The sequence below is a fragment of the Lissotriton vulgaris genome, chromosome 4_1 (assembly GCF_964263255.1).
Source record: "Lissotriton vulgaris chromosome 4_1, aLisVul1.2, whole genome shotgun sequence".
In the NCBI taxonomy this organism is placed as follows: Eukaryota; Metazoa; Chordata; class Amphibia; order Caudata; family Salamandridae; genus Lissotriton; species Lissotriton vulgaris.
The window spans coordinates 1,991,215,831-1,991,228,107 of record NC_141691.1 but is presented as its reverse complement, the minus strand read 5'-3'; the positions used below and the strand labels follow the sequence as shown (position 1 = coordinate 1,991,228,107).

At 45.1% G+C, this 12,277-nt stretch overlaps 1 protein-coding gene across 1 annotated transcript in view; it reads right to left on the bottom strand.

The window, feature by feature from the left end:
* ZC3H3 (zinc finger CCCH-type containing 3) overlaps positions 1–12,277 on the bottom strand; it is a 1,776,692-nt gene that overhangs the window by 1,105,929 nt on the left and 658,486 nt on the right. The window contains exon 4 of the mRNA XM_086966317.1: positions 8,202–8,364. Coding sequence (XP_086822443.1) covers positions 8,202–8,364 — 163 coding nt within the window. The remainder of the gene's footprint in view (positions 1–8,201; positions 8,365–12,277) is intronic.

The following is a 12,277-nucleotide window of genomic DNA, read 5'->3' as shown; positions in this document are numbered from 1 at the left end:
GAGAGAGATGGGAGCATGTTTTGTCTAGTGGCTATTTTACTAATCTAAGGTAGTGCAGAGGGGTAATATGCCTGCTGCAAAGAACATGTACCATGCATATCAAAGAGCAATATGTTATGTGCATAGTTCAGTGGGTACTACTTTGTGTTCACTTCCCGAATGAAAGGACACTTGAATACATATGGCCTTGCAGTTCGGGCTGGACTATTCCCATGGGGCGCAGGATATAGACTGATTTGCATAGGGCTGGGTCCAAACTGGAATGGCATGGTGAGCAAAAAACGATGGATTGAAGCCCAGATCTCTGAACTGGGGTGAATGTATGACATTGTTCTGCATTCTGTCCATCAATTGTTCTTTTTGCATTTGTCACCCCGAGTGGGACGGGTATGCTCAGACGCGAATCCTGTGCTCTCCATGCCACTGGAATCCAGCTATCCTGGCTGATGAGGGCTGAAAGCCCGAAACCAGTCCTAGGATGCTTGTTTCCAGTCTAGGGAGGACCTGGCCTGGCAGTTCGGGCTGGACTGTTCCCATTGGGTGCAGGATCAAGACTGATTTGCATGTGGCTGGGTCCAAACTGGAATAGCATGGTGAGCAAAGAAACAATGGATTTAGGCCCAGATCTCTGTACAGGGGTGAATGTATGATACTGTTCTGCATTCTGTCCACCAGTTGTTCTTTTTGCTATATTATGATTGAGCATCTCGCTGGCTGACATGAATATGAAGGAACCTTTGTGGGTTTCCGTGAGTCTAGATTTTCCTGAAGAGTCCCTTTCTCTTCTGAGCCCTGCTTAACACATGTGCACAGGAGGAGCCCTGTATTCATGACCTTAATCTTCGAGACAAAAAATATTCATGGAATTCTGAACAATGAGTGTAAAAGCACTAAAGTAACATGTTGTTCCGGCTTATATTTCACACGCTTTACATAAACCTGTATTCCCTATGAGTGTTTGATTTTTCCTGAATTAAACCTCAAATAAACATGTTTAGCCATTGTTTTAATTAAATACCGTTATAAGTTGTAACTGGTCAGTGAAATGCTAAACGTACTAAAAATTGGTATGTTTTGCTATTCCTAGCCACACCCCTGATTCTGCCCACTGATTCAATCTTCGGTTATTCCCGCCCCCTGATTCTCCACCCACAGTTCCCCTACTTTTTTTCCCCCACTTCGACCACTGAATGCACAAGAAGAAAAAGACTTGGCTCTATAAGTAAGTCCTCTCCCTACTCCCGGGGCTAGTCTCTCACAACTGCACAGGACCAGAATACCCATAAAGGTGACAGTGGGCTTTACAACCACGCATATCATAAAAGAGAATATGGACACATTTGGAAAAAATAATTAAATCTATCCAAAGGCTACTGATGGCTCACAACCAAAGACACTGCATGGAGAGCTATCATTGGGTGCATCAGTTACCAAGGCAACGGCCATGAACTAGTGACTTTCACTTAAATGGGCACTGGTCAGGATCTTATGCTGGACAATTCAGGGTTTGTTGTCTCTCCATCAGATTTTATTTCAGCCTCACCAAGCATGAATATGGGCTTCGGAATGTCTATTTCCAGAACATATTCTACACAAAACACAGTAATGCTCTTCATTCCCAGGCCGGAAAAAAACACCCGCAGTTTAGTCTTCCCATTAGGTTACAAGTCAGCCCTCTCAAAGAACACAGCCATGATGACAGTTTTACTTTGAAGATTATTTGTTTTACCGTGCCTGGACCCCTGACTCCTCAAAGGCTACACCCACCAAAGCCTTACACATGACAACAGACCTTCTGCACAATCTAGGTCCCTAGATCCAGAGGCGCAACTATAGTCAAATTTCGCTGGGTGGGGGGGTCGGATAATAACAATTTCGGGGTGGGGGTAATTCTTGCAGCAATTGGCAGAGTAGAGCTGCAGGGGCTCTAAGAAGGGGTGAAAGAACGACAAAGCCTTGTTAACAAATTAATGTATTTTAACCCCTTCGCTGCGGGGGTAATTCCCCCGCTGTGCTGGGTGGGAGGGGGGCGCGCACAGCGCCCCCATGCTCATGACGCGCTGAGCTCGTCATGAGCTACAGTGCTCCTGTGCTCATGACGAGCTCAGCTCGTCACAGGTGCATTGGCTCCCGTGGAACGCTCAGCACAGCAGGGGAATTCTCCCCGCACCTGAGCGTTCCACGGGCCATGACGAGCTGACCTCGTCATGAGCCCTGGAGCACCGTGGATCATGACGAGCTCAGTTCGTCATGAGCGTCGAAGGAGTTAAAGACCTGTGAACTACTCAGGGGTAGCTGCAGTAAGACGGACGCCAGACCAGAACAGCTCAAAAACTGTCTGTGTGTGTGCCCGAGAAGCTGTCTCAGCCCAGCGGAAACACACACGACAGGGCAGGGGGGCGGGGGGAAGCTGAAGCCTTTTGAGCCCTATGGATCCCCCACAGACCCATGCCCTCACCACATCTTCAACAAAGCAGACTCCGTCATAGCACCGCACCTCCGAGACGTCATCAACTGCTCCTTCAACTCCGCCACCTTCCCAGAAGACTGGAAACACGCTGAACTCACCGCCCTTCTGAAAAAACCAACAGCAGACCCCACCGAACTCAAAAACTACCGCCCCATCTCGCTTCTTCCATTCCCGGCCAAAGTCATCGAGAAAGCCGTCAACAACCAGCTCGCCGCCTTCCTCGAAGCCAACAAATCCCTCGACCCCTCACAATCTGGCTTCCGAGCCAAACACAGCACCGAGACCGCCCTCATCGCAGCAACAGACGACATTCGAACTCTACTGGACAATGGTGACACAGTCGCCCTCATCCTCCTCGACCTCTCTGCAGCATTCGACACAGTCTGCCACAGCACCCTTCTACAACGCCTCAATAACATCGGAATCCAAGGAAAAGCACTCGATTGGATCACCTCGTTCCTCACCGGAAGAACCCAGAGAGTCCGCCTCCCACCATTCAAGTCCGAGGCCTCTGAAGTCATCTGCGGCGTACCTCAAGGATCCTCACTCAGTCCCACCCTCTTCAACGTATACATGAGCCCCCTCGCGGCCATCGCCCGCCAACACAACCTCAACATCATCTCTTACGCGGATGACACTCAACTGATCCTTTCTCTCACCAAGGACCCCAGCACCGCCAAAACTAACTTACACGAAGGAATGAAAGAAGTCGCCGAATGGATGAAACAAAGCCGTCTGAAACTGAACTCAGACAAAACAGAAGTCCTCATCTTAGGTACATCCCCCTCTGCATGGGACGACTCCTGGTGGCCGGAAGCCCTCGGAAAAGCACCCATCCCGACAGACCACGCACGGAACCTTGGCGTCATCCTGGATTCTTCACTCTCAATGAACAGACAAGTCAGCGCCGTATCCTCTTCCTGCTTTAACATTCTTCGCATGCTCAGAAAAACATTTCGCTGGATCCCCTCCGAAACAAGGAAAACAGTCACCCACGCTCTAGTCACGAGCCGACTGGACTACGGAAACACCCTCTACGCAGGTACCACCGCTAAACTCCAGAAGAAACTACAACGAATCCAAAACGCCTCAGCCAGGCTCATATTAGACATCCCACGCAACGAACACATCTCTGGTCACCTTAAAGACCTCCACTGGCTACCCGTCAATAAGAGGATCACTTTCCGACTGCTTACCCACGCACACAAATCACTCTACGACATCGGACCAGATTGCCTCAACTCTCGACTGTCCTTCTACACCCCCTCCCGCCAACTCCGCTCTTCCTGCCAAGCCTTCGCCACTGTACCTCGCATCAACAAGACCACCATGGGAGGCAGATCATTTTCATACCTGGCTGCTAAAACATGGAACTCACTCCCCGCTTACCTTCGCCTCACCCAGAACCACCTAGCGTTCAGAAAGCAGCTTAAAACGTGGATATTTGACAAATAATCCTCCTCCCCTTCCTAAGCGCCTTAAAACCCTCTGGGTATGTAGTGCGCTATACAAATTCTATGACTTGACTTGACTTGACTATGGGCGTTGCGCGCCTGCCTAGTTCAATGGGGATAACTCTAGTCCCGACCAGCAGATACTATGCTTGTGTTTTAAGTTACCAGGACAGTTTCTAACCCTCCATCAGAAATCCCATCAAGTAGACGTGATATATCTGCTCTCTTCTCAGTGTCACGGCACTGAACCGACACATTTGTTGAGCGCTACTTCTTGGACTTCAGCTCACATACATTAGTAAGACAGGTGTCCCAGTGTGATTTGTTTGCCTGAAGTTGCTTTGTGTTCTCCTGTAGGTTGGGTGCTATTTGACATGCTTTTCAACCTTTTAGAGATATCAGAAAGAATCCCATGATGGAGAAGGAAAAGTTATTTGCAATCGTAGTGCGTTCTGAAATTCATCAAAGTTACACACGTTGCTGAAAGTAACAGGACCGTAGTTTTAACCCCTGTCCAGCGGCCGCTCCTCCGTTATGGCGGAGGCAGCGTCACCCCTCTGTCAGCAGACATGAAAAATAAAATGATAATAAAACAGTTTTATTATCATTTTATTTTTCTTCAGGGAGCCGAGTCTTGGGGGCGGGCCATACTTACCCGAGCACTGGAAGCATGGAGGAGGAGTGGTGGCCACTGTTGTCAGTAAGCATGTCAGTTTGGCCGGCTGCTTGAGGGCGGCCAAACCAATATGCGCACTGACCTCTCCAACCCGAGCTGCACAATGGTGGAGACCTGCAGGCACAGGCTCCCAGTCCCCTTTGGAGTGGAAAGCCAGCCTGCTCAAGCCAATCCTAGCACTTCTCTCATGCTAGGTACCAGAATGAGAGCAGCATCTGGATTGGCCGTAGGAGAGTCTCAGTCCTGCTCAGTCTGTGCGCAGTAGATAGCAGATGGGCAGTGAGAGGCAGGTAAGTTCTTTTTTTGTTTTTTTATTTTGTTATTGCCCCCCACGCTGCCTCACCACTTTCACTTGATAAGAGCCACTACCGCCAGTGTCTCTCTGGACTCTTTCTCTGCCTGCCCTCTTAAAACAAGCTACCTACCTGACTCCTTGCTGGGCACGATGAGACAGGGCAGTCACCAAGACTCTCAGAGGGTCAGTTTTACACTGTTTTCTAGCTAAGACGCAGAAGAACCATTCTTAGAGTCAGGCTTCAGTGTTTTCAGTGAGATATACCACAGTATATTTAATGTTCCTGAATTATTTATTTATGGCCTCCTACAGGCTTCCTTTTGTTATAATGGCCAGGGGCTTTTAATCTCCAAACATGAGTATTTGGTAATCCAGCACTTACCCAGAGACATTCTGGGAAGCTATGCTAGGAATTCAGAGAGAATGCCATGGTGAAGTAAGTGTAAGCGTGAAAATACAGCACAGAAAAATATATTGTAATGGATTCTTTTTTTAACCAAAACATGTTTCTACATTTACATAACATCTACCACACTCATACATTTGAATCGTGAACTACCTTAAGAGCAGCCAGTGGCTTTTTGCTCCCATAACGTCTGAAAAATCACTTAATTGTAAATCAAATTACAACTTTGGGTTTCTATTTCAACTCCGAAACAAAATCCAAATGAGTAGGCAGGCGCATCATAGTATTATAATTATACTTTTTTCCGGACCCCTTGACCATGCTGGAATTAATAAGAGCCAGGCTAGTAAAATTCATTCTTGTACCAAGTTCCAAAAAGCTAAATGAATATGGAATAATGCAAAGGTGTAGAAGAAATTGGTAGATTATATTCAGGTAAAACCTGGTCTAAGGGCACTCCAGATCAGCTTCTCCCAGTTCCAAGTCAGGCACAGCAGGGAGCAGTATGTCCGATGTTAAACAGTAAGGTAGGGCCAACTCAAAGATGCAAGGTGTTAGAGGTCACCACATCCAAGAAAATCACCTTATGTGTCCATTTGCTAGGATTGGGGTCATTCTGCAGGGGTACTCTAACAGCACTCAAAAGATCCCTTACCATTGTTTGGACCTAAACCAATGTTGTTCCACAGCGTGAAGCATAAACAGCCACCCTGAATTCATTGAAGCAATAATGACACAGTTGCTCCCAAAATGGCGACTCAGCTTATTCTCTGAGTACAAGCCACAAGGCTGTCCATACATTGCCCACAGAGCAATCAATCACACTCCTTTTGCGCATTCTTGCATGCGCAGGACACTGCTTCACATGGCTGCAACAAGTAGGGTGTGTGTTTTCCAGGACTCATGCACGACACCAAAGCAAGGTGATACCACTTCCAACACCATTCTTCAACCACGCACCACAAACAGAGTTGCCACTTACTTGTCCAATCAAAAAGCACTTAGGGTTACCGTTTAGGGGTACACAAACATTATACAAATGCTACGATACAATATAGATTGTTGCGATAATTTGATTAATGGAATGGAATGATAGCGTACTCAGGTTGTGCACAATATCCTAGCGTAATAGGTTATTGAGTACTGGGTAAGATTGATATCCCACCCCACTTCAGGGAGTGGGGTATGGGCTGCAATCGTTCCGTAGGCCTAAACCAGCAGAGTTAGGGAGAGTCCTCTTCAGATGGTTTAGTGCCAGCAATTTGAAGATGTCACAGCTGCAAGAGAAAGTGAAAGCTCCAAGGGGTCGGAAGGGACCTCCAGTCCTCGGATCTCAACATATGTGCACCTTGATGGAGTGGTCATTCCCTGAAATTTACATAGCTGGTCACATATGATTCCAAGGTGGGTCTGAGGCAAAAAGTTTAGGTCCAGAATGATCACTGTTCTGGTTAGACACCTACATTCTAAGATGGCCAAGTTATGTGCAGCAAAGGATCACTTAAGACAAATCTCTCACAAACTTCTCAGGGATGTTTCACCAGGATGGGGTCCACCTTTCTGAATTACAGAATGACTTGTTCATCAATACTATTTGGGCGTTTTCAGCCTACCAGTATGCTTGGGGGAAGCCGAAGAACCTTTAAGACCCGGACGACCTCATTGCAGGATAGCACTCCACAGCAAAAAATGAAGAGCTATCCTTTCCAAGATCACCTTGAGGCCATCACGGAGGTTCGCATGCAGAAATGTTCAATCTGCAAGGACATTGATATCAGGTGGGGGAGGAGGCTACCAGTTCTGACAGCAGTGTAGGACATGGGGTTGTGGCTCTGGTCTCATGTCATGGCACCGACACTATTAGCTTGATGGTTGAGAGAAGTGGGACCACAGTAGCTGTCTGGTTGGGCAGAGGTCAGAGTCTGTCCCTCGTAGATGCAGGTGGTTTCGCCTGTGCGGTCTTGGCAGAATGAAAAATAGGTCTGATTTATTATAAGTAACTTCGACACGCAAGCAGCAATGGTGAATAGTACAGGAATGGCCCTTGTGTGACATTGATGCGTCGAGCAGTAGGCTCTTCTGAATAGACATTTCCTAATTGTAAGTCAAAGACGTTGCAAAATGATCTAATCATGCCTTGAAGACTTAAGTAAAATGATGTGCCTGATTTTCATTCGCTGTTATGGTTTGTTTCTTTTATAAACATGGCCACTGTGTTCCCAAAAAGTACGCTAGTCCGGTCATGTCGTGGAGTCGGTAGGATCCAGCTCTTATTTAATTACAGATGAAGCACTGTTCATGATGACGAGGCAAGCAAAGTGTATCCTCCACAGCTACTCCATGAATTCTATGCAAGCTGGATCACGGTTAGAACTCCCTTTGTAACCTCAAGAACCCTGCCTATTCTGTCCAGATATCAGCTTATTCCTTTATTACACCCAGATGCCATACTATGTAGAATAAATGTGGCATGCATGCACAGCTACAGCAGTCCATTATTTTCATTCTCAGGAGGGATGCTACAAGAAAGCATATCTCACTGAATGCCAGCGCCTCTCATTAAGCATGGCAGCTGATGGGATCTCATAATTTGCTATAGTTTAAATGCAAAAAACAAGACCTAATATTGTATTACTTCATCATAGAAACAACATGTTATAAACATCTTGGTGGAAAGGAGACAAAACTCGCACGGGAATGGAAATACATGACTGCTGGGTAGAAATAAGCAGGAGCGAACTGGTGGAGGAACTGCGAAATAATTAACCCAAAGAGAAAGCAATTTGCACGGCAAATTAGTTCCAGCGCTGAGCAAGCCGGAGCCGATCGGTGCTTATCTGGGATTCTTTCAGGCACATTTAACACAAAGCTGGGCCCAGAGTGGCCGTGCGCGAACCTACCTCGCTGCCGCCAGCTTCCGCGCCTTCCACAGGAGGGTGGGGCTGAGCGTGGCCGGCGCCGCGGAGCCGCAGGGGAGGGCCGCCGAGCTGCGCTTCACGATCTTGTAGCGGGTCTTTATCACTCTGGTGCTGGGGGGGCTTCGGAAGGCCGGAGGGCTGCTGCCTAGAAATTCAAATGACAGGCATGAACATCGACGCACTTGTATTTGCACATCTGACATAAAATGCATAACAAGGTACACCCCACAGGGCACTTTGCACGCCCACCTCCTACAGCAGAAAACGGTATAATTCTGACGGTCACGCGCATTCAGAGGCACAAAGGCAGCAGGGATAGATTTGGACAAGCCAACAAATTAACAGGGACTCCGGAGCCCAGCCGGGGGTCCGGCTAAAGTCTAAGCAGGGGCGGCCTTAGGCATGTGCAAGCTGTGCACCTGCACAGGGGCCACAAAACCCCAGGGGCCACCATGCCAATATACATCCTTAATATAATAATCCTCTGAGGATGGATACATATTTGGGTGGTGGCCCCTGGCAGAAATTTGGCGGCCTCCGGCTCTGTTCCACTTCCAAACACCCTGACCCCGCTCCCCCCTCCCCCCCCCCCCCCCCTTCACTGGCCTCCGCGCCTGCGTTCCTCCGGGGGCCCCTACCTACGCTCCCTGCCCAGGGCCGCCATGAGCCTAGAGCTGCCCCTGGTCTAAGAGAGCTCTCACGAGAGCCAAGTCAGTGACATAATTGGAATGTTAAAGAGGCTTGGTCATAATTTTACATGATGTTTAGTGTCCTTTCTAAATGTCAAAGTGTACTTCTTTAACATGCGAAATCCTTCCAATGTAAAGCATTAGATTGTATCACTACATTGAGTGACATTTATTAGAAGTGATAGATTCTAAACATAAATTTAGAAGCATTTGGGCCCCTCCACTCACACCCTAAAGACGATGTCATTAGTGAACCAAGGGGGTAGAGCTTTTTCTTACCTTGCCCCCTTTTATTGGAATAAGCTTCCGCTACACGTTTGCACTTGAGCTAACTACTACAAATTTCAGAAATTGATGAAAGCCCAAATATAATTCCTATTCTCATCTTCCAACTGATACTTGTTAAATAGGCACAAGCGCCGAGTGGGTCATGGGTGAGTCATGGGCTAGATCAAATTTAAATAACATAACATAACAAGAGGCCAGTCAGTTGTCAAGTGTATCCTATGCGTGGCCTGAGGCGCTAGCTGAAGCAACATTACAATCTATAAAAACATATAAAAGCAGTGGTGAAAGTGCATTAAAAAAGTCTGGAAATTGTCATGCTCCAATAAAGACAAAGAAGGTCCCCCCTAGTTTAATTGCAGGTCCAAGAGGGGGGGGGGGAGAGGAACCAGGCAAAAACCATGAAACGACCTCTGGCTGACCTATATTTCTTTTAAGAAAAATCCTACGGCTTATGCATACCCCACAAGAAGGAAGCTTTTCCTTTCTATAGCGAACTCATATAGAAATGGCAATTGTTATTGGATAAACATTATTTTTCATTTGTTATTTTTCATTTTCAAAAAAACAAGAATTCATTCATGAACTTATTAAATTCACAAATCACAGAATTTTATAATTAAGTTAATTCAAGAACATTTTGACATAAATATATAAAATTAAAGTCTAAGACAAGTAAATTCATTATAGCTACTGTACCCCAGCATACTCATACATAAACCACAACATACTCACTCATACCATACCACTCATTCAACCTAACATACATAGTGTGAAGTAAAAAAACAATTTGACAACACAGTGGGGATCCGACAGTGAAAAAAACATTTTTGTAAATCATTTCCTTTATAGCACAGAGACATTTCATAAATTACAGCAGTGTATAGAAATCACAGTATCATTTCATTGTTGCATGCGAACGTCACTACTGTCTCTTTTCCTATGTGTCTCACTGGGCGGATTCCCAAAGGAGAATGGTCGACGTACGTTTCGGTGGGACACACATTCTTTTCACCACCTTCATCAGGACCAATATATTAGATTGTACAGTTATAATAAAATATGGGAGCAGGGGTATCTGAAAGAACGTTTATTCAATCCTAACTGTGGCTCTTATCATCAAATGCCACTATATGAAAACCACGAAATCCTCTTCTCATTACTCAAAAATGAAGATAGAGATGCATACGGGACCAATTGGCTCCTAGGTGTAAAGACTTCGGTCATTAAATCAAGAGACGCGAAATGCCAGGAGTCAATCCATCGTGCAAAGTTTAAAATCCAAGGCTTTGTGAAAATCCGAGTACTTATATTTTCTAAAGTGCGTGTCCGTGTAGCGTGTGTAAAATCACGGCGTGGTGTCAGCAGCGCCCGTAAAGCACAGAAAGTGTCATGCTGCATCCAACGGGGGGAGGTCAGTAAGTGTGGGGGCGGGATCAAAGGTGTTAAAAAGAACTTCTGTCTTTTTAAAAAATCTTTTCACCTTCGGGTAACTACATATAAAATAGCGCACTGCTTAAATGAGAAATACATGTGAACGGTTAATCAGTGGCAAATGCACTATGGTACATTATGAAACCTCTATTAGTTAATGCACTGCAGAGGTCTGGGTGTAACTAGAGATCCACAGAGTTAAATGTTGGTTGGTACAGTTGAGGAAAGTGACTTCTGTATGTTTCTGTTAGGAGGTCACAGCCGGTGACAGAAAGCAATGTAAATATATGTCAGTACTTTACAAGGTTGCATTACACACAGTGTAAAATAGACTGCTACAAAATGAGCAAAAAGGTTTAAGATGAAAATGGTGCTTCCAAAATATAGAGTTCAGTAATACCCTAACTGAATGTAATTACTTTTTTAAAAATAGCTTTCCCTTAAAAGCAAACACTTCACCACTAAGCTGGTAACTCTCTTGCACTACGACCCAAAAAGAATAAATCTTTCTCTTCACAAAGTTTCAATGAGTCCATCAATTCAACCACTACTGGCTCCCAAGCACCTTTTACATTTGCAGATTAACCAGTGGCACACATTTGCATTTCTTTCAGGCTAGCAGGTACCCTGGCAAGAAGGCTTGTTTATTGCTTAGCTGTCTGCCTACCTTCGGTTTTACAGCACAGGAGACTCCCTGCCGTACATTTCTGCCGAAGCATTTAAACTCTTGGAATTATCTGTCCCCGGACGGTTGTGTTTTCACAAAAAGTAGGAGAATGGTTTCTCATAAATTAAAAAGTATAGGCACGTCATGCACATCCGATCCAAAAAATATTTGCAAAAAGTATTCTGGCAAACCTACAAGACTATGATTTTGGGAACTAAATTATCCGAAGAGACATTCTGGTTTTAGACTAAAACATTCAGTTATGGAAAACATCGCAATCTTGCAAAATGTAATTGATAAATATGTAACTTTTAAATCTCAAATTCTTAAACTGTATTTATAGATTTTTCAACTTCATTTGACCAGGTGGATAGGCCTATCTTGTGGAGTAAACTCGCAAAATGAGTCATTCCATCTAACCTGCTGAGATTAATATTCGCATTGCATAAATCTCCCTGGTGTAGAATATTGTTACTTGGGAGTAAAGGTCTAACGCCAAAAATAACAAGCATTTACAATGCAATAGGTCTCGCATTATTAAAGTTTGAGCTATTGGTGTTGCATTCTTTAGCAATGCCAATAGCTAAAACTTTAATAATGAAATACCTATTGCATTGTAAATGCTTGTTTAAACGGTGGCCTTCATTAAGTGTGGGTTTTAAACCTTGCTAATTTTAATTCTGAGCAGGTTTTAAAAAAGAGGATTAGTAGTGGTTTACCCTTAACTGTTTGAGTGGAGTCCATCCAGTTATTTTCTACAGATAATTATTTAGATTTAACTGAACAGGACACAGTTTTAAGTGTGACTATCTAATAGAGGTGTAGTAGTAAGGCACCTTCTGTAGAATAGTACCTTAATTTTACCTTTAGCATAAATGTTAACTCCTGATTGAAAGTGGATCTATCAATAAAAGCGTGTGTTTTAAGCAGGATTATAGCCATATATGTCGTTTTTCCCTCCGGCAGGATTTTTAATAAAGATA